This window comes from Embiotoca jacksoni, unplaced genomic scaffold (assembly GCF_022577435.1).
Source record: "Embiotoca jacksoni isolate LCO1_2020_lvr unplaced genomic scaffold, fEmbJac1.0.p SCAF_22, whole genome shotgun sequence".
In the NCBI taxonomy this organism is placed as follows: domain Eukaryota; kingdom Metazoa; phylum Chordata; class Actinopteri; family Embiotocidae; genus Embiotoca; species Embiotoca jacksoni.
In genome coordinates, this window is record NW_027185363.1 from 5,856,316 (window position 1) to 5,884,036 (window position 27,721).

The following is a 27,721-nucleotide window of genomic DNA, read 5'->3' on the forward strand; positions in this document are numbered from 1 at the left end:
TTCAATGTGTAATAGCAATGTAGCTGTCTGAACATACGAACACAAACAACTGCCGTCATTTTGGTGAAAATCACCATGTTTAGAGAGCAACTGCTGTCTCCAAAGTCTGAATAACAATGTCATTTTTCAAACTGTCACTCATCTCTATGGGACTGCCGGCAGCTGAGAGATGTAGGTATGTCTTGGGCTTACTCTTTTCTCACTGAGCGCCTGCAGAAGCTCCAGCAGAGAGCAGCTCCACACTTGTCAGCAATGAAGAGTTATTCTTTGTGTTGGTGGGGGGGCTCATGGCCATTAGCTTCTATAAGGTGGAACTGCCAGGTGAGCCTATGTTTTCAAAGCTGGTAATTACCAAGGAGCTCCAGAGGAATGAGCTTCCCCTCAGGGCCAGAATCTGCCTCCCAAGCCCCCTCACCTGAGACTGTGTGTGCCCATGAAGGTGTGTGTGTGTGTGTGTGTGTGTGTGTGTGTGTGTGTGTGTGTGTGTGTGTGTGTGTGTGTGTGTGTGTGTGTGTGTGTGTGTGTGTGTGTGTGTGTGTGTGTGTGCGTGTGTGCGCGCGCATGTAGGAAAGTGCACAAGCAGGTTTGTGTTAGGTGTTCTGCTAATGAATGTCCTGAGTCATGCTGACACCGAATTGGGGCATAAGAGGGACAAAGTTTCATGAGAGGTTACGATAAGCCAGACAGGGTTTTCACAGCACCTTGTTGAAACTGCGTCCAGCTGAGTCCTTCTCGCTGGGCCTGAGCTCCTGTAGCTGAGCATCCAGGATGTCCACGAGCTGCTCCATCAGGCGCACCGAGGAGCTGACGTCTCCGGCAAACACCGGACCCTGGGTGTGGTGTGCCAGCTCATTGGCTAAATTAGCAGCATTTTCGCCACTTCGAATCTAAAAACAGCAACAGGGAAAACAGGGGGGGGTCCAGTGAAGTGTCAATATTGGAGACCAGGGATGATGGTGATGCAAGGTGAACCTGAAATAATGCACCTCACATACACCTCAATCACTGCAACAAGGCTTGTTCAGAGGGAGAAACCCTTTGTGTGCATATTGAATGACAGGGCTTGCATGTTCAGCAGAGAACATTGTACGATGACTGAGACACAGGCGAAAGTAAAGAATTAGTTTTTTTTTTATCTTTCTAGTTTGCTCTTTCTTTGAAGGGCACATACCCCCTTAAAACCTACCTTGACAGAGGAGGCACCCACTGTCATACGTACACTGCATACACATTTTATACACTGACTATATACAAATCTTCAGGGTTTGATCCTTTTAGTGTACAAGAAATCAGCCCATTTTGTACCAAGATGAAATGGGGTAATGCATGCAAGGACATCATTAAAAATGCTACTTAGGAACACCACTGCCAATTAAACTTAACATACAGAAAGCTAATGCTTATAATTCAGACCACAATTACGAGTGGGGAAAAACCTTCATATCCCTCCATCCTTGAGTCATGCAGGTTTGAAGGTGTAATTCAGAGGTATCATTAATGCCTTATCGCTGTACTACAATATCCCCCAAATGGTTAAAAGAATTACAGAAGGCATAATGGCTGTAGAACCGCCATCGTTGACAAATATATCTAAATAAAATTGAAATGTCAGTACAAACGCACTAAATTCAGCCAATTATAGACTGTTTGTATTTGGTTTTACATTTAAATAGGCAAATATGATTTTTTTTTAAATAGATAACAAAGGCCTCTGCTTATCCTATATAACAAATTTGACTAATGGTGGGTATAACCATCACAGATCCTAAAGTGGAATAACTGAAGGTTTTTCACTTCGTCCCATTCCAGCAATACTACGTGGATGCAGCAGAAACGTGCTCCCGCAATTTTGATTCAAATTTTTGTCGTCTGTATTCTTTGCATATTGTCTTTTAGGAAAAATACTGTCAAGTGAACATAACTTGTGTCGTGTTTAGATTATATTCCAAACTGTTAAAACCAGCAGTATGGTATTAGGACACAGCTCTTCAATTAGAAATGTCTACATTTCCCAAAATGCCTTGCGTTAACCCTGCCTGAACCAGCGGGGTTCTGTAGTCGTTTCTTTTCCAGTCACAAGAGACAATAATCCGTCCCTTACAATGCAGTGTGTCTTGTGTTTGTCTTGCATTCCTGTGTTATCTGTTATCTGTAACTCTCCATTACGTTTCTACCTGCACAACATCAAAGCATAGAAGTCACTGAAGAGAGAAGTCATGGCTCTTTGATTCTCAGAAACAGACTGCAGCTCTTGGCATATACCCCTGATGTACTGTATTAGCTTCTTTCTTTCTGCTTCCACGCTGTATTTAAGCTACCCTTGAAAATAAGTACTTTCAAGATAAGCACACTTGACCAGTTCTCTGCTGGAAAACTGAAAATAAACCAAGCAAACAAAAGGGGTCAGAAATTTCTACGAGATGTTTGATTTTAGCCATGTTACATGCTTGTTTGCTGCTATGTTTTGCAACTGACATTTTCTCCTTTTACCTTTTGTGCCACTTGAGTCACCCAGTGGGAGGTGCAGTTGCTGAGGTCTGGCCCTTTGGAGCACCAGGTCCCTGCCACTGTGCAGAGGAATGAAGCGATGCCTGCAGTGCCACAAAACAAACACAACAGTTGGACGAAATCCAAAACCTTCCTCAGATACAGTTTCTTTTGCTGATCCTTCATTCATACAGACTCTCTGGTGCAGGAAAGTAACTGTTCAGCAGGAACAAAGAATTCCAAACAATTTAAAAGCCTCAAAGCTTTGTAGACAGTCTGTATGAAAAAAAAAAGTATAGAAAGGATACTAAAAGACTATCAGGTTCCTACATAGCTCAGACAAAACTGACAGGAAGACATAACAGTGGGCAAACAGTGGTTTCTTCCTGCTTGTAAACAGACACTTTTTCACAACTTTTAACATTTTATATGCCTCTTTCTTATGCATGTATAAATAAAACACACAATGACTCCACATAACATGCTGCTTCTCTGACAACAGCAACAACGCATGAAATCTAAGAGCCTTTCTCTTTTCAAAATTGTCTCTTTGTTGCTGTCATTTTCCGATAGCCCTGCTTTGTATTTTGACAGCTCTGTCAGTCTCTGTGATGGGGTGTGAAGGTAACTTCTGCGAGATTTCTGTTGCAGTATCACTGTCTCCTGGACTCACATGACGACCATCAGCAAAATGTCTGTTGAATGTGGACTTCCTGAGCTTCCTGAGTAAGGATTTTAACTGCAATAAGCAACTGTTCATTTATTGTCAAAACACGAGAACTTTTGAAGGGCTTTTATTTTAGAAATTTCCATATAATGTCCATCATTTTCACTGGTTTATAGAGTTCTGTTAGAGTGGAAACAGGCAACAGGTTGTTTTTTTTTCTCTCTGTCTCATCTAAAAAAGAAATGGGTTTTAAAATTGCACACAAACAGAACAATGTACATTATGAATTTATTTTAAAAAATGACTTCTATTTGAAATGTTACAGATTCAGCACATTGAAGCAAAGATGGAAATAACACCTAAATAGGCACAAATATATTAACAGAGTAATTTTACCTTTTCTGATTGCCTGTCAGACTTAATTGTTAATGTAAAGTAGAGCCTGAACGATTCTGGGTTTTTGATATTAACGTGTTTCTGAACACACATTATTTGCATTTATTTTTCAAATGTGGGCATCAAACACAAAGATATGTAACGGAGATGGAATATTTTACTGTGTAACAATAAACTGTGTTTTATCCATATTGTCATCAGTGTACAAAACTGAAGTTTTCACTGAGAATTCAATACTTATAAATAACTTTAAAAAACAACACACACCAATATATTAATTTCTAAATTACCCCAAGCATTTCCTGTGCATTATGTTCTGTAACAAAATAAATGATAGCCTATGTTGATACTGATATATCTGTGACAGGCCAATAATGGCCATTTCAGTCAGGGTCTAATTTCAAGAGAAAAACATAAAAAGGTTATCCCTGTTTAACCCCCTACACGCTAAGGACTAATTAAAATGAGTCAAAATGGGTTTGTCACAAAATAACAGGAATACTTATAAGCTAACCTTTAGGTAAATTTTACTTTTGATAAACTGGAAAATGAGCAGTCTTGGACAGAGAATTGTTGATACACATCTGTTGCAATTTTTAAGGCTGTAGTTTGCAATGTAGCTGCAATGAATTACATCGAATTGCAAAATATCTGTGAAGAATTTCATTCATTCAGGTCATGGTCAATTTCAGTGTTATCCAAAGGCAACTGGAATTACTTGAAATCCAAAAGGCTTCTTCAGCTCACAGAAGTGAAGGATGAGAGGTGAAAGGTCTTCAAGAATTTTAAGCAAGTCAAGTTACCTTTGGATATCACTTCGATCATATTGTAAATCGGGCTATTGTACAGAATTGAAGATTTAATAAACATTTCTAGTTGCAGGCCAATCGGATTAAGCAGTGTAATCCAAAATATTGTTGCTGTGACACTTGTGTGATTAAGCCTTGAAAAAAATAATTGGATATGGGAATAATCTTGATTGTGTTTTTCCAGCAAGTTAGATGAGACAAGACCAATATCATGCATGTAGGCTAAAAAAATAAACCTAAAGCATTGAGACAATTAGCCTGGCATAGCTTTAGCTCGACCAAAGTGTAAGCAGAGGAAGTTTAGGATTACACCAATACTTAACTCATTTTTATTCTACATTTCTGTTTGTAAACAAATTAAACAAAACAAGATGCAACATTAATTAGAGAACTTTAGACATGCCAATAGTTGGATTTTTAAGCTCGCTATCTAAGTTTCCACTGTTCCCAACCTATGTGCTAACCTAAACTAATTAAGCTCTAAATTTGACACACAAAAGTGTGAGTGGCATTGCTCTTTGCCTAAATTTCGGCAAGCGAATAAGTATTTCCTAAAATGTCAATCCTTTGAAAAATACGTAATCACATTTTTAAGGTTTCAGTTATAGCCTATAGCTTTTTATGACAAGCCTTTTTTTCTGACTAAAATTACAAAACGAGGAGCATCTACCTCTCTGGTCTCGAAGACAGACAGATTATTAAAAATTAAAAATTAAAAAATGTTTGTGTGAATTTAAAGAAAAGTGTCAAACTCCTGGCGTACCTCTGGTTCCTTTCGGGCAGGGCCTCTCGATAGTGGTTCCAGTGTGGGTCTGGGGCCAGTCGATGGCTCTCCTCCTGGTCGCCTCGCAGAAGCGTCTGGGTGTCGGAGGCAGCTCGGGGACAGTGGGCTCAGCCGTACCCGAGCCACGTGTATCCTCAAACGGATCTCTTCCATCTCTCGGATCTGCTCCCACTACCGTCGTATCACTTTGCCCCTTCAGGGTGGACACAGCGGTGGTGGTGAAGACAGTGGTGGTCTTGGGAATGGATGGTGAGACGGAGAAATCTTCTATGGTTGGCACTGGAGAGAAATAACATTGAGGCCGTTAGAGCTTGAGTCATAAATGTCCTCTCTTTGAACTCCTGTTGTTTCTAGCAGTGGGGGACCTGCAACTGTTTTAAGTCCCATGGCTTGTTGGTATTGAAGGAACTCCTTCCTGCTGCCCATAATTCCTGGGAACATAAGCATCGTGCAGGTTTCACTCCTAACTCCACCTGTTTTCTGCTCCTTCACTAAATAAAATAAAGACAAACCTGCCAACATGACAGTATTTATCTCTTTCTATTTATAGTTTACTTAAGTACATAAATAAGACAGGCAATGGCATTGGGGCATCCTTTGACATAGCAGTGCGTTTTTCATGGCAGAGTCAGTACCTTGGGCTGATTAAATGTCAACAATGAAGACAAAGCCTGCCTGCATTTTACCTTTTTTCTGCCCTGTTCATCTCTCTCACTTTGATAAAGCTGGTGAGTGGACTGCACTGCTCCGAGCAAAAACCATACATCAGCGATAATGCGATTCCACTGTATTCAGTCCACGCCTACCCTGCGAAGCAAAACTAAGTGTGAATAGGCACATGCACGTGTGCAAGTGCGCTTGTGTTTGCTCCATTACTCAGGTGTGTCCCTGCTTAAATTCACAGCGTGCGCACAGACGGATATCTGCTGCAGAGCCTGGAGAAAACTGGGAAATGAGAGCAGAAATGGGAAATCTATAAATTTTATACAGTATGAATAGCCAATATGAATAAAAGAGAAAAAAACTGTGTGAATTTGTGTGTATGTGTGCGTGTGTCTACATGGATATACTAGGCTACTTGTCTCCCGCATGAATGATCATACATTTTTACCCACAAACACCTGATTGTATTCTGAGATAAAAGCAGCTTCCCACAATGAGGTCTGCCGTTGTGAAAGGCACTATATAGTGTTGTCTTCGGGTTCCCCGGGTGCATCTAGGAAAAATGTAATATCATGCTATCTGACACTCCATCATCAGACGCATATCTCTATTTCCTGAGAGGGAATGGTGACAAAGCCCACATTTCATGTTTCACACTAATCAGCCGGTCAGGGCAATCTTTGCTTTTTCATTCCAGTAAAGTATTTGAGTTTATTACAAAGCTGATATCTGGTGATGTGGTAAGGAGGCCGCAGCAGGTAACGAGCGGTGTTCCTGAGATGCTCAATAAAAAAATAAAATAAATAAAAAAACACCTTATAATGCAGCTGAATTGTGACATTTCACTGCATGACCTTTTCCCTTGACAGGAGTCCTGTCTTAACTTACACTCATTCAGTCATCATGTGTCTGTCACAGGTCGGCCTGGCTAGTATGACTGCACAAGTAACAGCTGATGTGCGGTTTCCATTACCACCAGATAAAATGAAGGAAATACTGAATAGCCAAAGCAATCCAAAAAAGGAAGATATTTAGAGTGCACTGCAGTAAAGATAATATTATGAACATAAAATTGTATTTACTCCTAAACAGACAAATAACTCTGCAGCTCTAACATAAGGGTATAGAATACTGCATAAAAATAACAATAAAGAAGTGATTCAAATACATGATGTATTGCGGGTGAAGAATTTTTTATTGACTCAGGAAAAGTGAGATGATTCATAGGCTGACTTGGTTGATTCAATAAATGCATATAATTCAATACAAGGGCAAGTGTAATTACGTTTCGCAATATTAAACTTCTCCATACCTGAGCAAACTTCTACTTTTCTACAGGCTGATATAAGCCCTAATATGCATCTGCCTGTAACAGCATGCTTGCATCACCTTATTAACCTGCTCCTGAGACCATATTTCACAAACTCAAGAGTCCAAAACACCTGCATCACATATTTTTGCACAAATTAGCACAAAGTATTTTGGATTGTTTTGTCATTTTTCTAATGTTTCTTTGACATCTTGGTAAATGCACATGGATTTTAATAGCATGTTGTCATTTCAATCAATTTAGATGAAAAAAATTTGAATATAAATTTCAATGTAAAGAGGAAAAAGCCCAAATATGTCTGCATGTTCTGTTTCTATTGCATGTGATGGTTACATTTTAATTATCAATTAATTTACCAGTTATTTTCTTCATTAATCATTCAGTTGTGAGGAGTTTATTAAAAATTGAATGTTAGAAATGTCCAGAGCCTTCAAACTGTTTTGTTGAGCCAACATTTGAAAAACAAAAAAATTTATGTATGAACAAACAGAATCCGAAAACATTTATTTTATTATAATTGAAGGTTAAGAATTTTTTTTTTAATTTTCACATTTTGAAGCACAATGGAATTTCTGGGGGGCATTTTTGGTTTAATTCAACTTTAAAGACCCTGAAAATGTAGAACTGTGTTTGGTCAATTAACTTCTGTGACTAATCATTTCCAATATTACCACACTGCTTTCTGACAAATATTGAACAGTCTTGGTAATTTTACCTCAGAGATTTTGTTTTGTTTTTTCTTTTCTCAAATCTTGCATCAATCGGAATTTGAAGACAGATGGTGGTTTGTGTGGTCACTGTCAATCAAATGTGATCAAACCACACAAACACAGTCCTGCTGATCAGCTGAATTTTGAGTGTTAAAATCTTGATAAATAAATGTTTGAAATTATTTTTTATTTCTTCTTATTTTGTCATAAATATTTAACGTTACTGAGAAATACTTCAGATTTGATTATTTGACTCAACATTCATCTTCAGCTTTGCCATCCGAGTCAAAAAACTTTCTAAGTAGCAATGTACATGTTGTGTTTGGTATTTCTGTATAGGGCTGATTATTTTCACTATTGATTAATCTGTCAATAACTTAAATGTTAGTCTATGAATGCTGAAAGAGGTCCGTCTCAGTTGCACTGACCCCAAGATGACATTCTGAAATGTGTTGTTTTGTCCAACTAAGAGTCTAAAAGTTTAAAATATTCACTGTAAAATGATATAAAACAAAAAAGCAGTACATCCTCACATTAATGAAGCTTCATCCAGATATTGTTTTAACTGAAAAGTGACATTTGAATTTGTTTGTTGTAATACATTTTCAAATAATTATCCAGCCTAAAGTAAAGTAAATTTTTTATAACTCTAAATCAACTGGCATCCCCAACTGTTCTTTTTTCACGCTATTAGACACTTGGTCATTGTCTCTCTTGTTCCCACTTTCAGACAGAATCATGGAGTCAGATCGCTTTAATTAGAAGGGGCACTTAGATGTCAACTGAGTGATTTTTGCAAATCAAAGACATGATACCATCTTTGTGGGTGTTTATAGACATCATGTCTTGGGTTTCATATCAGAGTGTGACTGTGAATAACATCAAGAATGTCAACTATCCAACATATCTATTCAATAGTACATCAAGTGATGTGCTTGTCAGATGTCGATGCATCTGTGGGCTTATTTTGATGTCTCTGCACCATGCCCGCTACAATTTTCTTTGATTGCGAAGAGCAAATCCCCGTCCAGTAAGAGCCCTGTGTCCTCTGATCACACTCAACCAAGAGAGGGCTGCACCAATTAGCTACCATTTCTCTCAAGAGGCGCTGAAGTCACTCTTTATGGGCAATCTGACACCAAAGGCATACTGTTGCCATGTGGTGAATAATACCTCTTATAAATAATGGAAGAGTTTGAGATTGGACACTTGAAAAATGACTGTCACCAGTGTCAAAACAGAGTGTGTAAATTAACACAGAGCTAAAAGGAAGAAAGACTATTATCCATTATCATCAATCAGGCACTAAAGATGAAGCAGAATTAGTTTCACCACTTTATAGCCCCCACGAGTCATTTACGTATCTGAGAGGAAGATGACAAAAAATATTAGTCCGTAATCAGATGATCAAAGGTCTGGATATTCTGTTTGTCCTTGTTTTTATGGATTACACTTCTGCACTAAAAAAGCATTTTTTTTTTTTTAATCTCAAATTACACAAACAGTGGGAGCAGTAAAAACTATATACCTGTAAATTCAGACACCAGAATAAATGGATCATAAACTGCCTAATGCCTGCTATCAAGGGAAGAGCAATGACAACTGGCTGTAAAATCAAGCAGTTTTAAATGGTGTCGGTTTTGAAGCTGAATCACTTAATCCTGCCAGCATACTAACAAATAGACCCATAAAGCTTTTAAAAAAAAAAAAAATTAAAAAAAAAAATCATCCCTACATGAGCAGAAATCCAATTCTAAGCCATGTAACATGTTGAATACATATCCTATTGTTCCTCACACTGTGGACATCAAATTCATGAAGAGAGCACAGTAAATATACTTTATGGCCCCATAAATACACAGCTACAGCCAACAGCTGGTTAGCTTAGCTTAGCGCTTAGTGACTCCATGTATGTGTGTGTGGGTCTTCATATATCCCTGTGTGGTTTGCTTTCTCCTGACTCAATAACAGGACTTTTTTTTTTTTTTTTTTTTTTTTTTTTAAAGAACTGTGTCGAGGCTACAGTTGGTCTTTTGCCTCTTTACCTACAGCCAGTGCTGGTAATTAATCACAGAGAAACAAATCCCACAAGACATGAATTTTACATTAGGCTGTTTATATGCACTCATGCTGCTCCGCTTGATTCAAGCTTACGTGACGGGAGCTTGGCATGGAAGTTAAGAAGCTGCAAGACAACTCGTGCATTTTCTACTCCAATTCTAAAAAATGTTGGTCATTATCCCTGTTAAATAAAAAAAAAACTCAAGTTGTTATAGAAATTGTTGCAGGGCTGACTGCTTTACTGACACTTGTTCTTTAAAGAGCAGTAGACAGAAAAAGCTCTGCCCAACATATCTTGTGTCTGTGTGGGGTAATTTACGAGGCCTGAAACTAAATACTGTGGAGTAACAGACATAGCACAGTCACAACTAGACCGTCTCAGTCAGAAGATGGCAAAGCAGCTCACAATAAAGACACATGCATGCAGTAAGGAAGATATATGTGCAGACAGAAATATACTCGGAGCAAAAACACTCCAAACTCTCGCTCAGTCTTGCTCTCTCTCTCATATCCACCTTTAAGGTCCACTTAAATAGTTTCCAGACGTAATCCAGCAAGCAGAACAATTAGAGCTCTTCCAAATCCCCTGACTCCTTTACTTCAGCCTCTATTTTTGTTGCCAAACATCATGGTTCAGAGGATGGAACACAGGCTTAGTGCATGATACATCTATAAATGTCCTCCGTCTTGAAGGCTCACCTGGAGGCGTCATTCAGGGATATAAAACCAAACCAAAGTGCAGCGAGGTGCACAGCTGGGCTAAGCCAACAAATGGCTGAGCTAAAAATAAATAAAAAAAAAGAGCATCAACTTTGTTTTGATAAATGTGAGTGGCATGCAAGATATGAAATAATTGCTTTGTAAGTCAGTGCACAGCCCACTTGAGTTCAATGCTACCAGATTACTTCAAGTAGCTAAGCCTTTCGGACAAAGCCATTAATTTTATGCCTCTCGTCTTTAAGGCCTCAAATCAATACTACCTCAAAGACAAATTAATTTTCTCCTTTCTGTCCTTGTTAGTTTGAAATGCTCTCTGCAATTACTGGCTCTTCTGATTGTTTTTTTTAATTCCTTGCACTGAACTCGCTTAACGTCTTTGCACATCACAGAATACATCACCGGTGTCCCTTTACATTTTGTAACTATACCAACGCTTAGATGTGCTTTTTATCGGCATGCACCTCTTTCAGAGAGAGACCTCTGAGGAGGTGGACTCTCTGTGTATTGACCATACCTTATTTGTGATCACAATGCATTAGCAAAGCACAGATGTTTTCTCTAAATCGCGGTGAATTGTTCGGAACAATAAGCGGAAAGATCAATATGGGGAATGATCTGAGGTAATCACTTCAACCAGCGCTAGAATTTAGAAACCCAAAGTGTTACAAACACCCTTCACAAGGTAAAGGAAATACCGACAAGTTGCTAAGGTCAATTATTTTCAGCTTTGATCACTTTGCTAAAACTCCCTTATATAAACCCCTAATCCTGCTGCCATTTCAGCGCTTCTCTGGCATGAGCATTACAGCCAAGGTTGATGCTTTTGACAGAAAAGGACACCGACGCTCATTGTGTTACGTGAGTTCTAAAAAGGAGAGAGATACATCGGGTTTGGTGTTCGAGGTAACTTCACTCTGTGGTCGATGAATCTTAATGGGCACAATTAATTTCCTTTACGCCTCAAGTGCCCCTCAGTTTCAGAGAGAGAGAGACATTATTTCAGCGCCATTAGATTACCCTACAGAATGGGTTGTTTAATTCAACGGCATATCATGGGCAGCAATAAATCCTAATAGCTACACAGTAAAGAAGTTAAAGGTGCAGATCTGAAAAAAAAATCTAATAAACAAGAACCAATTATTTTCAAGTGCCACTCACGAACCCTGGGTGCTGTTGCTGGCTTTGGCAACTTGAGGCGTCTCCGCTCACCTCCTTTCTTGAGCTCACAACATTTCAAAATGTTGCCTTAAAACACACTTAATAATCTACAATGACAAGTTCTGCTGCAAAGACACATTTCTGGTTGGATCCCAATAACAGAACAATGGCAGGATACTTTGAATAATGAGCCAAATCAACGACTATGTTGATTAAATGTACTGTTCCTGCAGCAAGTGGCAACACCAAGCCTATATGGCATTTATGTTTACCGAGGCATTACAGTAGCTGAGAGAGCACATTAAACCCTTCATTGAAAATGCTCTGTGATGGCCACTTTCCTCCTCTCGCTGAGACTCTTTTGAGACAAGGAGGATAATTACGATAATTTAGTTGTTAATTACATTTACATACATCAGGACGTGAACAGTTGAGGAGGCAGTTTGCTTGCATGGCGAACTCATTAAAGTTTGAGTATTTTTCATATCTCCTCCAACATACTCTTAATTGAGGCTTTGGTTGTTCAGCAAAACAGACACAAACTCAAAAGCCCCCGTCGGGTGTCGAGTTATCATGCGGGGGAGATTCCAGGGAACAGCAGGAAAACAAACAGACGTGTTGACAAGAGGCCAGGGTTCAGGAGCACACAGCCTCCATTGAGACATCAACGCCAACCCCCCTTCAACAGCTTAGGTCAAGAATCAGATTTCACCCCTGGCAACCCCTCCCGAATATCCAGAAGTTAAAAATCATAACCTAATCTGGACCAGTGCTCGGGGGAAACCTGAGCCTCTCGCATATTGTTGAGTCAGGTCAAGATTCTTGTTTCCCCACTTTATACGGCAGACTTAGCAGGGCCCTGTGGGATAAGATGGCTGCAGTCAGGTAATTAAACCCATTATAAGCTTGATGTAAGGTCCCTGTCTGATGACACGTATGTCGCCTCTCAACACTTCACAGATTAATTTAAGCCCTCTAACCGCCTGACAAGATTCTTCACTGTAATTGATCTCTCTTTCCAGTCATTCTTCAACCCTGATTCACAATGTGGTACATAACTCACACACACTTCAGCCTGGTGGTTTCAAAAACATTATACCACAATAGGATGGCGATTATCTCCTGATCTTTTCCAAAAAAGAGCTCGGGCGAAGTTGATGTGGTAACCATGGCAACACAACTTGAAATTCTGCTGTAAGGAGGAGTGGATAACCTCTGTAATACTGTGCACAATACTTCTCAAACATATTCTCAGCATTAGAGGGAAGTTCAGGGGGCCAGTGTTCATAATGGTTTTGGATAAGGCCTGAGATTAAAGAATTTGATAGGGTCCAAGCTTCAGCTGGAGCGAGTGCCTCAGCTTGCCTCATGGTAATAAAGAAGCAGTTTTTTGCAGTGGCGCTATCCCTCCGGGAGCGATCCCTCATTCCAAGGTGAATCTGTAATTTCTGTCTGCAAATGAGCCCTTTCCCCAAGACTAACACAACCCTCTTTCCTTTATCACACCTGAATTGCATCCAAAATTAAAAGGCAGCCATCTGTGACATCCCACGCTGCAGCCAAACAATAGAGGAATTACACAAAGACAATGAACTAAATCAAAAAACTGGATCAGCGCTCACCTTCCGCAGGATCCGGTGGCCCGAAGTCCAGGTCGTAGCGCAGGATGTAAAAGTTATTCCACACGTACAGCTGGTTGTCCCTGGGGTTGTAATCCACAGCGGTGATGTACTGGTACTGGTTGGGGAAGAGGATGTCGGTGTACTCGCCCTGGCTCAGCTTGGTATTGTAGATGTAATCGATTTGGCTCCGGCTGGCCTCGCTCTCGTTCTCTTCATAGGTCGAGCGCACTACATGTAACACGCCGCACACCATGAAGGCGTTGGAGGCAGAGCGCTTGTCGTACGCTGTTTCCCAGGTTGCTTCAAAGCGGAGTGTGTATGGGTTGAGCTGGCTCACCACTATGCGCCCATTGTTCTGCTCCGTGGCATAAATTACCCATAAGCCCCTTTCATCTACGGCGAGGTCAATGTCCGTCTTGCCCCCCCAGCGGTACGGTGAGGTGTCGTGATAGTTTGCATTATTAACAATAGCCTCACCGCTTTTGATGCGTGTGCGCAGGTCAAACTTGACGATGTTGCGTGTGCGTTCCTTGTTAAAGAAGATGGCACCGTCATAAGCTACAAAGCCTGTCCCGTCAACACGGTGTGGCAGTTTGTAGGTGGTCGTCTGGCGACCGTTTTTGAAGTCCTCCAGGGAGGCGTACTCAATGAGGGTGTCAGTGCGGTATGGCGTCCAGGGCATGAAGAAGACTTTGTCTCCAGCCTGCAGAGGGTCTTTGCACCATGACCCCGCTTGCTGCTCGGCCTCAAACAGGAAGGTGGCGGCTCCTACACCCTTCAGAGTCCCGGGACAAATGAAAACTAGTGACAGAGAAGAGAGTGAAACAAAATACAATAAGGAAAAATATTAAGAAAACATACTTGACACGTTTGACAGGCATCATTCTCGCTGCTGTATGAGTCAAGTGCAGGACAAAAAGATCAGGGACTGTGAATTTGGAGGAATCTTTTAACTAGTGTTTTTGTACTACAGCTAATGAATGGGGAGGAAAACAAATGGATGTGTCATCATGATTATTCAGAATTCGAAATGTGAAGTCAAGAGGACTTTCATCTCAAAGGGTCTGCTGCTACATCCTAACAAGGACAAAACAAAATAAAATGTGAACAAAAAAATATAAAAATCCTGCAAATGAAAGACATGGGGAAATGGAGGAAGTAGAGTTCACAGTGTTGTTGTTTTTTTCCAAATACCAGCCTGTCTCTGATGTCAAATGCCACATGAACAGCTGGGTATATGGACACACTACTCATGCATACTGACATGACTGAGGTCATGAACCAAAATGATAAGGACACAGACTGAAAATCTTGTGATAAAAGTGAACAACAGGTTGTTGATGGTGGTGGCGGCAGCAAAGCAGAAGTAAAATGAAAGTGGAGGTTGGGGAGAAGATTGAACAACAGTGGTAAAGGATTTTCACTACTTCTGTGGCAAAAGACAAGAGTAACCACTGATGGGTGAGGGAGGCCATGGCAACGTTCCCATTTAGACGGTTTTAAATTAATTGGTTCTGGATGAAAAGGGACACAGTGAATTCTTGTTTTCTTTTCAACCTTTTTTTTTCCCCAGTCTGTGCCAATCTCACTCAGCCATCACTGCTATTTCACATCACGTGCTATGGGTGCAGCAGAATTTGGGCCAAGCAAACTAAGACTGAGCCAAATAAGAATATATATACACAACTAGTCATTCTTCGAAGGTTAACACGGTGCTAAGCAAGAGTCCCTGGAACAAATCAGCACCGAACAGTTGGTGTTTTCTTTCACATTGTGAGGAAAAAAAACTACGTTTGATGACTGTGGATGTCATTTGAAATTCTGCTCTGAAAATCTTTTTGACTCCGTGGGTGCAAACAATCCTCCTATGGGTTTAGCATTTGACAGGAGAGGCAATCAGGAAGGGAAGGGGAAACGTGAGGGGGAGCTGTACTCAACACCACAGAACAAGGAGCCGAAGGAGGGGGAGGGAAGGACCAGACCACTCATTTACCTTTTTGCTCCACTTCTATTTCAGGCATTGGAAAAGAAAGCAAAAAAGAGTGCAAAAGGGAGAGAAAGGTTATCATGAGTCAACTACCAGGTACAAAGAGAAGAATTAGTTGGAGGGTATGACCATGAGATGAACTGCAGTCTGAGGAGGAAGAGCTAGAAGGGAAAAAAAGGCTGTGTGTTAGTGAAGCGGCCTCTCATCCTAGGATATGAAAACAGACACGTTATGACTAGGGACAAGCTATGTGCCATGCTTTCCAGCGCATTCAACTTTTCATTCTTACCGTCTTTATCTGCCAACAAAATAATGCATTGCCCACTGTAAAAGCAGAATTAATCCCTCTAAAAATGCTTCTCCTAAGTGGCAGGAGAGAAAAAAAATCTCAAAGCCCTGGTCATATATAGATAGATAACATTCTCAGAGAAACAGCACAGAAAATTATTCTTGGCATGTATTGACTGAGGGTGGGATCTGTTCAAACTTTATAAACACAAATCACAACTCGATTCCAAACTTGCTCGCCCACACACGTAAAACATGACACGGTGCTAATGTTACAGACCAAATTCTTAAATGAGCCGAAGAGAGCAACAGCACATGAGATGACTGATGGGTAGTCGGTCTAATATGGAGTTTCTTTAGTCGACTGTTGAAGCTGCATAAACTGGGCGGAGGAGGGGAGAGGCTGGAGACAATATGTGAAAGATTGGAAGTTAAAAAAAAGTGAGAGCAAAGAGTTTAGTCGGGAGGGAATGAGACCAGAGGTGAAAGGAAGGTCTGTTTGAAAGAAGAAGAAAAAAGAGTGACCATTTCTGAAAATGTTTACATTTCATCAATTTAAATACTAAGTACTTTCACAGGCAGGGATAAACCCTGCAGCTGATTTTATAAACTAATCTAAAACACCCTTTTAAGGTAGATGAATTCAAATCAGATGCCAGACACAGTTTGTGATATTGCTAGACTTAACCAACTCTGCAGTACATTTAATTAAACCATATTTACACTGCAGGACCAGAGACAATCTATGACTGAATACAGGAATTTGTTTAATCTAAGAAAAAATACAGAATTGTCTCAAAATCTTTGGATTTCTACACCAATATCTTCTTTAATATTTTCCACAATAAATAAGTGAATGCACTCTACTTATTTTAAACTAGTGTACCCCATTGTTTTGCAATATTTCAGAGGGACAGTAAATTTGAAGTTAAAGCTTACAGAAAAAATTAAAAGCTCAGTTCACAAAACATATTTTCTCCTTTACCCTTCCTCATTGTATTTAAGCATGCAGATAGTTTTGGTTTTATTTGCCTAGGTGTGGAAATATCTATCTCTGCTACCACCCACATACAAGACAGTTAAAAGAAAAAAACATTTTATGTGGTCTATTTGTTCTGTAGAAAGTAGTTTCTATGAAACCTGTTTAGAGGCCTGTAAATTATCTAGAGAAACAGCAATTCTGTTTCTGAAAAAGATTTTGCTTTTGAGACACTCTAAAAAAAAATGTCAATGCTGTGAGCACGACAAACTACCAACCAAAGATATATTTACTGCTGTTGTGGCAGAAGACTCAGACAGACAGGGATGGGGTTTAACAGCCAATATATCAGATCAAATCCAGAATCCAATCTGCTTGTAGAATTCAAATCATTTGTAATCTTTTTGAATCTAATTCGTTTTTTCAGTATTTGTATCCAAAATTATACTGTAGATACCTAAAACTGAAAGATTTATATCAGCAAATAACTAAAGTAAACTAAAAAACACTACAGTTTTTATTTATAGGCAATTAATGTTCACAACAACCTGAAGAGACATAAATGGTGATGTTGACCCCGTAACAGAAGTTGGCTGATGAGTTTAAAATGCTGATATGTATCAAAATGTATCTTGTTGAATTACAAATACATTTACACACAGAAAGCACAGTAAATGGAGAGCAGCAGAGATTTTAAATTAATTAGTTAAAGCTAATCTATCACCAATCACATTTGGCATTTTCACTGCAGTGGGTGGGCAGCATCACCTAAAAATGCAAAGAATGTTAGCTGAATGTTTTCGAAATAAGAGCAAAGAGAGATAAATAGTTCACTAAGATATTTGTTTGTTTGTTTGTTTTCCATAATAGAACCAAACCCTAAACACAGATATCTCAAATAGAGCAAATAAAACCGCTAAAATGTTCTGCATGGCTGGATTCCATTAGAGGTGATTGAAAAAATATGTTGCCTGTTTTTTTTTTTTTTTTTTTCATAATAGGGGTGAACTGAACCTTTAAATGACTGAAACACTTCACATTTCAACAGAATGTATAATTATTAATGCTGCAATCTTGTTACAAATACAAGAGTTGGAGTATCATCTGTAAGACAAACTGCAAAGTACTTGCAAATCAAGAGAGACTGCAGTTGCATCACACACTTTAATGACATACAATAAGATTTCAGTATGAGATTTGTATGGTGATACTTACTATAGGGAACACACTCATACTGGACCTCTAAGTACTTGTAGGTGCCAGGGCATGGATCAGGAAAGACATCAGAGCCAGTGACAACCACACACTGCGTACGGTTGTTGCACCTAGAAAAAAAAAAGATTGACCAGAGATTTCATCATGACTACCCACAGCAAGAGTACTCCGCAAAGACAACATTAATAACACAGAGGGGGGAAAAGTTCATCGTTACAGCTACACTGAAATTGATGAAATCCCAGCCCGGACTGTCACATATGCATTCTAGTTTAAGCCTTTGCAAACAGAGAGAGGAATGAAAACATTAAGGAAGAGTAAACGAATGTGATGTGCTGAATGAGAGAGTGAGAGAGGGCAGCTAAAGGCATGTTAGGTATTAGTGTCTTCATACCGCTATTGAAAAAGAAGACATTCATTAAAACACACACACACGTGCGACAGGTGGCGGTGACACGCAGTGGACTGGAATGGGTGGCCTCTAGTGAAACGGAGCGGCTCCTCTGCATGTACGCAACAAACAAGACATGACTGTGTCATTTCTATGACAGGTTATTTGCCTTCCAGTATGAAATGGTGTCCCTCAGTGAATTAAGAGTGTGATGTGTGAACTGCAAAGATAGCTTGCATGTCTTCACTTGTACGTGTGTGTGTGTGTGTGTGTGTGTGTGTGTGTGTGTGTGTGTGTGTGTGTGTGTGTGTGTGTGTGTGTGTGTGTGTGTGTGTGTGTGTGTCCGCAGATGTTTCTGGGTGCTAAAAAAGTTCAAGCGAAGAAAGAGAGGGGGAAAAAAAGACCAGCAGAGGACTGAGTTTGTGTAAATACTGTATAGGGTGAAATTGGCTCCACTTCAATCAAGCTCTCTTGAGGCCGAGGGATTGAGAATAATATCAGTGGTAACAGAGGTAAACAAGAAAAAAAATGGCACTGAAATAGGACATTCAACAATTTGCAAGCCTGAGATAAATATTTCAGAAAGTCAGTGGCAGAGATGCAAGTTGGACATACATTTCAGGGTTGTTCAAAGAACCATTAGACATTCAAGAGGCTTTCTGTCACTGCTGTACAAGAACCACACAAAACCATGACTGTGCACTTATGAGGGTTTTTATAGTAATGAATACAAAGGTAAATGTATATACGTTAACCAGAATTGACTTTTAAAGCCACACTCAAAATCCAGCCATGTCTTTTGATTAAAAAAAAAAAAAAACTTCTCTTAAAACTAATGGATTATTAAGTATTATATATGAATGAAAAAGGTGCAAAGTCCGTTACGGACACAACAAACAGCATCAGCGTCATCAGCAATGGTTTAAACATCATTGACAATACGATGCCAGCTGCACTTAAGAGATCCGCTTTAGTAGCTTCACTGCAGTGAGGACTTAGGAGAGCTGCCGTGAGGGAGAAGGGTCACTGCATCAAAATGTGAACTGACTGACAGCAGACGAGAGAAACAGAATGGCTTCAAATGCACCCAAGATATTTTATTTAATTCAGTGTTAAGAGTTTATACGTATGACTGACATCAGCTTGAAGTGGTGGAAAGTACATTTAGTCAAGTGCTGTACCAATGTTTTGACATACTTATAATAGACTTGTATATTTCATTTTGTGCTTCTACTCATTTTCAAAGGAACAGAATGTACTCTACCTGGGTCAGGTGTCACTTATGGCAGCTCGTTGAAGATTACCATTTAACATACAAAATATGCAGTATAATTAGCTTTATTTGATATAGTGCATTGGTATGGATGTAAGTATACAACAATAAATCAAATAAGTAGAATTAGCTTCACCTCTAGCAGTGACAATAATAAAGTGCTGCTTACACATGAATGCATTAGTAATAAAAATCCATTATTAACATACAGAGAATAATATAGTCTCTAAATGGGGCCATATTTCATTATACGTTTTTTATTTTTTTTTATTTTCAATGCTTGTATACATTATGGTGTTAAGTGTTTTTACTAAACTAAACTAAAATCTTTTTGGTAATATGTGAGCAGAAGAACAACCTGTAAATACAACATCGACACACAAACACCTTATAAAGTTGCTATGGCAAACAGTAGTTTCTTTACATGCTACAGAAATAATGGAGCTCATTGGGAGTCGTGTTTTTGGGAACCTGAAGATTAGTCTCTCTCCTTTTTTAGCTCTGTTTTTGGTCTCCACCACTCCAGAGGGAAATATCTGTCTATTGAGGAAATAAATAGCCAGATAAATAGTGGATAGTTGTCTGCTGTTGTTGAGCAGGTAGTGTGCAGCTAGTTTGATGAAACTTGATCAAAACATTTAAGATACAAGCTGGAAAATGAAAGCAATTACTTAAAAGATGTTTTGCAGAACTGAGGAGAGTTGGAGAGTCACAAGATGATTCTCAATGGGTTCATCACTACATGATGGATCCATTGTCAGTGCAAAATATTGATAAGCACACCCTTCAAGTAAATGATCTAAATATATATTCAACTACTGGTCATTTCTTTCAAGCTGTAAGAAATCCCTGTTGCTTATATTCTGCTGTTATTTTAGACGCTCCTGCGTTGGAGAAATGGGAGGTGTTGCTAAGCCCTTTGACAGTCTTCCTCTGTTTTAAATGGCAGCTGAAATCACTGCATGTAATCTCTATTGCACTGAACACTATCCCATGGTAATGAAGTGTTTGAATCCTGCTTGGCATCTATCAAAGAGCTGCATCTGTTAGTTTTACTGGGTCAGGTAACATGTGGCCATTGAAATAAGGTAATGGAAGTCAGCCGAACAGCCGCATTTAAATGATCTTTTTTTGTGTGTGAATAGTTTTTGTACCTGCGCTAGTTGAAAACAGAAGTGAAGGAAAGAAAGCAGGCAGAGAGAAAGTCAGACGTATCTTCCATTTACAGTACAGGTCTGAGGGAATGATCACCTGAATATTAAACGGGCCCACTAACCTGAACTTTCCATCAGTTCCTTAATACATATTTCATCCAGCCACTTTTTTTTTTTGTCAACAACCAAACATTTTACTTGACAAATCACTTTGATGTAGACAATGTTGAAAATCAAGCCATTTGATTCCTGTCTAGTTGTTTTTGTTGTGAAAAACGGGCCACTGATGAATACTTTCTTTCGCAATTTCCAAACCAACAAAAGTGCCACTCTGAGCAGCAGACGTCCCACTGTTTCTGTCTCCCCAATCTTGTTTAATATGTTTGCTTAGCCGTCTGTGGTGCCATCTCCTTTTGTTAATCTTGACGAAATTGGCAAGGCATTCAGTCTTAATGTGACGCAGTTTAAACACCCTTGTTCTAGTTTGCTGCAGAGGGAAGGAGGACTGATCAGGGTCTCCCAAAGCTTTGTGACTGCTTTAACATCCCTGGTTATCACATCGACTTTAATTACGGTCAGGAGCCCATTTCCTCTGATCTGAATCATTAGAATAATTTTTGTTAAGGGCTTGTGGTGCAGACTCTTCTCAAAGCCTTCATTCGCACACTGCCCCCAGGGAATCTTAGATGGAGATAAGTTTGAAGTGCAGCTCCAGCAAGTGAGACTCTGACTTGTCAACAGATGTGGTGCGCAATGTAGCTGGTTGGAGTCAAACCGAGGGGCATGGACACTGTCAGCAACGTGTTACTGTATGAGTGCACTGGGACTGTGGTGTAAATTTAGAAAGACAGAGTAAGACAGCAGGACTAGATATCTATTCCTGAAACTATTCTGTGGTGCTGCATCTCATGGGAGAAAGTACAGAGGAGAATGAAACAGGGGAAATCCCAGAGGTCTGAGATGGTGGGCGATGATGCTCGGAGGCGAGTTTAAGGCCCTCCCCCCAGCTTTCCTATCCCCTCGGTTAGGATGGAGCAGTGCATTAGAAGATAAACTGTGCTTGTTACTATTTATGAATAGTTCATCTATTGCCCTTTAAAAAATACACACAGCTCTGGGGTAAGTAGCAGTCGAGCTGAAGTGTTGCCGTGCTGTCGTTTGACAGCGAGGCAGCATCCTGTGAGAGGGTAACCAGGATAAAAGGCATGATGATGGGCATTGCTCACTACCTGCAGCACAGCCACTTCAATGCACGACAAGTGTTTGAACAAAGCAAGCCCAATGTTCCAGATAGGGAATTAAGAGGGTGTTCATGAGACTCCCAGTCTCTCTGAGCTACGCTAATTATGACTCAAACAGAAGCAACAACGCGCAGCTGGTGTGAAGAGCTCTGCCACATGGATGTCAATTCCTGCCCATCAAGAAGGAATATGCACCCCAGTTTTCTGAATTTCAAATGCCGCCTACATAATCTAGTCAATGAAGGAATAAGTCAAATTTAAAAGGTGCGAGATGTCGATTGTCCGGTGTGTAGGTGGTTGAGCAAGCAGGGTGATATTTTCAACTGTTCTTTTGTGTGCGGAGAAAAAAAACAAGGTCCATACTTTTCCACCCCAGCTCCTGGTTATGTTTGTGAAATAAGATCCCTCCTCTCCCCAGCGGTTTACCTTTGTGATATAATCTTGTAGGCATCAGGGAGGTAGCAGTTGATGTTCTCCATCTGGAACGGGTCAGCGTCACAGATCTTGTCGTCAGTCCGGCCGTAGTTGGCCGTCTCGATCATAATGACATCACTCCCTGGGCAGCGGAGATCAATTGCATATCCTTCGCATGAGAGTTCTCTCCTGACCAGGCCGAAAGGCAAGGCCGCACGGCTAAACCCTGACGGAGGGGGAGACACACAGAGAAGAAACTTTAAGCACACAAAAAAATTAATGAGTTAGAAGGATCACTGCTTCGATACAATAAGACCACACATCATGCAGTAAAAATCCGCTGGCACTAAATAAATAGGCAACAGCAGTCCAATGTTTACCACAGTTTTAAACAGACGGGCCATTACACGCGATACAGGAATGGGGAAAGACGAAACAATTCATCTCTCCATCTCTGTGGTCTTGGATGTTGGCTAAGACATCAAATCTTCAGTCAGCAGAGACCAATGGTAACCTCATAAATTCTTGAGCAAATACAGAGGCTCCAGTGGATCAGGAAGGCCTCCACCTATAGAGGACATCCACCGGAAAGCCAAACCTATCTGGACTGAGAATAGTTTGCTTTACAGTCGTACGAACCCCCTCATTTGTTTCTTTTGCTTTACTTGCTCTGTAAAGAAAGGCCGAGAAAAAAGCAGAATCCCGGCAGAATGGAGTGTAATATAATCCATTTTACAGTGCCGACGATCGAACAGGGGACAGTCTGGAGTCCAACAGGAGGAAAAATCTATAGATGGAACACAGCAGATGGGGGCGCAGCCAAATAGCTCTACTTTGGAGGAAAATGAACTATTTCAGTCAAATCTGTGCCCCATTTCAGCAAATTACATTGGAACAGGTTATTCCTCTGCATGTCCTTTTTTTTATAAGTAATAAAATGCAATGTCACAACTGGAGTAGAACTACAGATATGATTTATAAATAGAGGGAAAAGAAACTGAAGAAAGAAGGAAAGAGAAATCCATTATGTGAGGATAAAATGATCCTAACTAAAACAATGTAACTGCCTGCAATTCTGAGAAAACAATTAGATAAAATCTAAGTAGAACATGGAAATGTGTTCCATTTAAGAAGTGCAAGCAGAGCGCTGCATGAACTGTCAATAATCGCCGTTGTTTGCGGCAATGGTGGGGCCCTGAGGGGGCAGCTACCATTTGTATTTTCTGCTCTGCTCTCTCCTAATTAGCCCTCCTTTCAGCATGTTACCTTTTCCATGCTCCCATTGGCTTGCGAGCATTGTCATGTACTAACACTTACCACCCCGGGTTCACTTTGCCCCCTCACTCTAATTATCCTCACACTTTTGACAGTCAGGGCCTGACGCAATTAGCATTGTTTGAACTGCTCGAAGCTGAAGTGATTCCGGCTTGAAATTCCTACCCTTAAACCTCGACCCACATGTCTGCTAGTCATTTCAGCCCGCTGTGCCTGGCTCAGTCATAATGATATTCTATGTCAGTCTGCACATGTCATACCGGCAAATGGAAAAAAAATAACATCTGTAAAACATACACTGTTGAGAATATAATGTTAAAGTCATTGCATATTAGGACACACTTCTGTACTCACTAGTAGTGGTAGCAGGAGAACAAAATATGAAACTAATGGTATAAATTCTCTGGCATTTGGCCACTAGACATTTCATTATAATACCATGATCTATCTAATGGCCAGTAGATTCTGCTTAGCTGGACTGTTTATCACCTCATTAGGAGACGTCAACGTAGCCAAACCATAAGTGGAGAGCTGTGGGGTCACTCCATCTTTTCCAATAACCACTACAATTACCCAAACCTTTCAGAAAACCTGTCCAGAATGGTGGATGATAAAACACAGAGAGAAGTCGCCGGCTTTACAGCGAAGACTAATGATCGTCCCGCCTGCCATTCCTCATGGAAGGAGTGACGGGTTTATCACGGCAGCTACAGAGAACAGACAGAAAGAATGCATTTCATGGGGTTTTAAAATTCTGAGCGGAGAGACCATCTTTCCGGTAAAACACCCTCATGGAACACACACACAAGAGCACGCCATCTGCATTTCGTAACCTCTTGTCTCTGACTGTCGACTCGCGATTCTGCAATCTATCAGACCACTATGGCATGATGGCATACTGTTGTCAACAGAAGCCTAGCGATTGATTAGGGTGGTGCCTTGATGGTCTCCTCCTCCCTTGCCTGTATAGATCTTTCTGGTCATAGGCTAACACTACATCAATTAGGGGGAGTATCTAGACAGTACTGGCGGCCTAAGGAACAAATTGCTTCTTCTCTGAACTGTGGATAGTCTCTGCCTCATTAATGACTGTTTTGTCAACTTGTAATTGGCCAAGTAATGACAAATCTCTCTAAAAAGTTAAAACATATATAAGGGCGATTTGTTTCCACCATGTAGTGGGAGGAGAAGTGCTGAATTCAAAGGAATATATATTTTGGTCGACTTAACTGGAGAAGGAAATGCTAAGAAGGAAAAGCTTGTGACAACAAAGGTTTCTGGACGCCGGTTTTCTTCTCTGTTGATTTTCTCAGTTTAAACAAGTTTTGGGAGATTTTGGAAAGAGGGGAAGATTGTTTGTGTGCACAAATGTCAATGTCTTAGGGAGGTATGAAAAGCTTTTCATCTCACGTTCTGTGCTTTGTTTGACTGTTCAACTTTGCAGCAGTTGAAGATTGCGACAGAAGGGCACCAGCTGCATGGAAAACGGTGTCAAGAAAACTGCAGGAAAAAATACATATCATAAACCGTCTGCGTGTGTGTGTGTGTGTGTGTGTGTGTGTGTGTGTGTGTGTGTGTGTGTGTGTGTGTGTGTGTGTGTGTGTGTGTGTGTAGAGAATAGGGTGTTCCAGTTGTAGCTACCTCAGATGAACATTGAATCACAAAATCAGTGAGGGAATTCAATAATGCTTTATATAGAACATATAGTCAAATTGCCACGGTAACCACTTTGATTTAGCTATAATTGGCTCTGATCTCTATTCCTGGCCTTGTTGACATGAAGCCTTATCAGGCATTCTGGTCAGTGAGTGACTGCGAGGAAAGTAGCTTTTCAGATTCCTCCCCCTGACCTGCCTGCTAAGCCGTCTATTGAGCTCAAGAGAGCAAAGCAAGGGCTGGGACCGCTTCTCAATGTGTTGCATTCTGGGAGCTTTTTCTTCTTCTTCTCCAGTTGACAGCCTATAATTCACTGGTGACAATCCCCCTCATAATACATATTTTGTTTTCTATCAACACCCTTGAAATTGGAAGTGGTACTGTGGCTCAGATGGGTGCATCTGAAACCATCCAGAGTTACACTCTGTGGCTTTTAAAACCCAGGAGATGAAACGAAAAGATAATGGAGGTTTGGTGTTGAGATATTGCCATTTGGCAACTGCAAGCGGTGGACCATAACACACATGTTCGGGTTCATCTTTGCTGCTCTGCGTGTTAGCGCTCAAGAGTGCAGTCGTGACCAACCTTTAACCCGTCAACCTCCACAGCATCAGGACATCAGACGGTGGGAGAAAAAAACTGTAGGAATGTTTGATCCCCCCCCCCCAAAAAAAAAGTGGGCCATTTTTGGAGGGTAGACAGAGTGGCGAGGGCTGGCACAGACAGAAAGTAAAGGCGTTGGTTGACGCTTGTCATCCTCCATTAAGGTTCCTTTGATTGGCCTTTGTGGTCCTGGAAACGGCAAACAGCTGCATGCAAATGGCCCTGTTTCCCCAAGGCTGGCCCCCATTGTTCTGGGCTTTGGTTTGACAGGGACGCTTTCTCTGCAGCATAAAGGAGGGTGTAGCCTTTAGTCAAATAAGAGTGCCCCCACCGTGGTCACAGCAGGAGTACTTCAAGATTGTTTGTCTTTTTATGTTGTTTTATTCCCTATACTACTGGTAGCGAACATCTTTGGAAGAATGAGCAAATCTTAGAGTCAAGCTTTTCCTCCAACAGCGGGAGATGCCTCCATAATCCAATATCCGGAGTGACTGACTGGTCATACAGCATGTTTTGCTCTAGTGGAGGAAAGATTTTCAATGGGAACTCATAAAGTAGGACAAAAAAAATATAATAAACATATTTGATTTCTAAGCATTAAGGAACAAAGCTTCATCAATGTTTTGTCTTTTTTTCCCCCCAGCCTCTTTGTTCTTTACAGCAGCTTTTCTAATCTGTTCAGTGGAACTTTCTGATTGCTGGCCAAGTAGAAAAATGAGCTTAAAAAATCAAAAGAGCACTACGGTAAACCTTTTATGTATTAAATAAAACATAAGCACACTTCAGTCTGGACATATTTCTCTAAACTGGCAAACTAAAAAGTAAAAATTCGAATTCAGCAAAGACAACAAACAAAATGTCTATGTCCACATCCCCAAATTTGTGAAGCACCCAATGCTGCTACCTAAAATGTTCACAAATGCAGAGCACGGCCACCCATCAGATGTGAGAGACACAACGAAGTGAGGTGGGAGATGAGAAATGAGATTTGGGATTTACAAAGTAACACCTGCTTTTCAAATATAGACTACAGAACTCTTCACTATGCCACAACAGCTCACATTTCATTTCAACTGTCGAAATGTGGTGAAACACTGAAAATCAAGTTGGACATATGGCACCATGTCCCGTGACACTTTAGTCCCCGCTCTCCTCCACTTTGCTGGGAATTGTTTCTAAAGACAGTGTCAGACAAGACCACAAACCCCGGGGCTACACCCGCCTTTCCCAGACAACTGCTATCAGACACTCTTGATTCCCATATAAGTATTCTAAAATAGAAACTGGCAATATAGGACCGAGTCCATTTGTGGTTAGATGAAGCGCTCTCAGTCGTATCCTTTTTCTCTTTAATGATACATGAATTCATCGTTGCCACTTCAAATTCCAAAGCTGTCATTTGTATTCATGGCCATTGGTTTTTCTCTAATTCATCTCCTAAATGTTTTCTTACCTTGAAAAAACAGTATATAGGTGGAGAGAATGACACACTCCCCCGTTGACACATCTCGTTGAAGGGGTTTAAGGAGAAGGATTTATCATATTGCTGAGGCTAATCGTGACAGACCCTGCTGCCACCTCTTAACTCCTCAGGTGGGTCCATTTGGAGAGAGCTAGATCCTATCACACCTGATGCAGGCATGTAATATTTTCTCTGTTGAGGGAACAGCAAAACCTTAGATGGAAAGTGTGCTATTTTTTTTTTTAACTTGAGTCTTATTCTCATAATTGTGGCCAGTCTGACAACCGAGTTATTCTTAAAATTTGCACATACCACCCTTGTAAAGATTTTGGAAAGGCAGCTCATTCAAAACAATGTATACTGATGCTAGCTGCAC

General features: G+C 40.4%; 1 protein-coding gene across 12 annotated transcripts in view; it reads right to left on the minus strand.

The window, feature by feature from the left end:
• The window catches only part of LOC138203013 (adhesion G protein-coupled receptor L2-like), an 83,619-nt gene that overhangs the window by 25,670 nt on the left and 30,228 nt on the right, over nucleotides 1–27,721 (minus strand). For 7 of the 12 annotated variants that reach the window (XM_069157485.1, XM_069157484.1, XM_069157483.1 and 4 more), the window contains exons 3-9: nucleotides 22,362–22,575; nucleotides 17,877–17,986; nucleotides 15,401–15,415; nucleotides 13,408–14,208; nucleotides 5,123–5,422; nucleotides 2,491–2,591; nucleotides 702–887 (exon numbers count right to left, since the gene is read on the minus strand). In XM_069157485.1, coding sequence (XP_069013586.1) covers nucleotides 702–887; nucleotides 2,491–2,591; nucleotides 5,123–5,422; nucleotides 13,408–14,208; nucleotides 15,401–15,415; nucleotides 17,877–17,986; nucleotides 22,362–22,575 — 1,727 coding nt within the window. Of the gene's footprint in view, nucleotides 1–701; nucleotides 888–2,490; nucleotides 2,592–5,122; nucleotides 5,423–13,407; nucleotides 14,209–15,400; nucleotides 15,416–17,876; nucleotides 17,987–22,361; nucleotides 22,576–27,721 lie in introns of those variants that run through there. The other 5 variants (XM_069157492.1, XM_069157491.1, XM_069157493.1 and 2 more) reach the window with 2 other exon arrangements.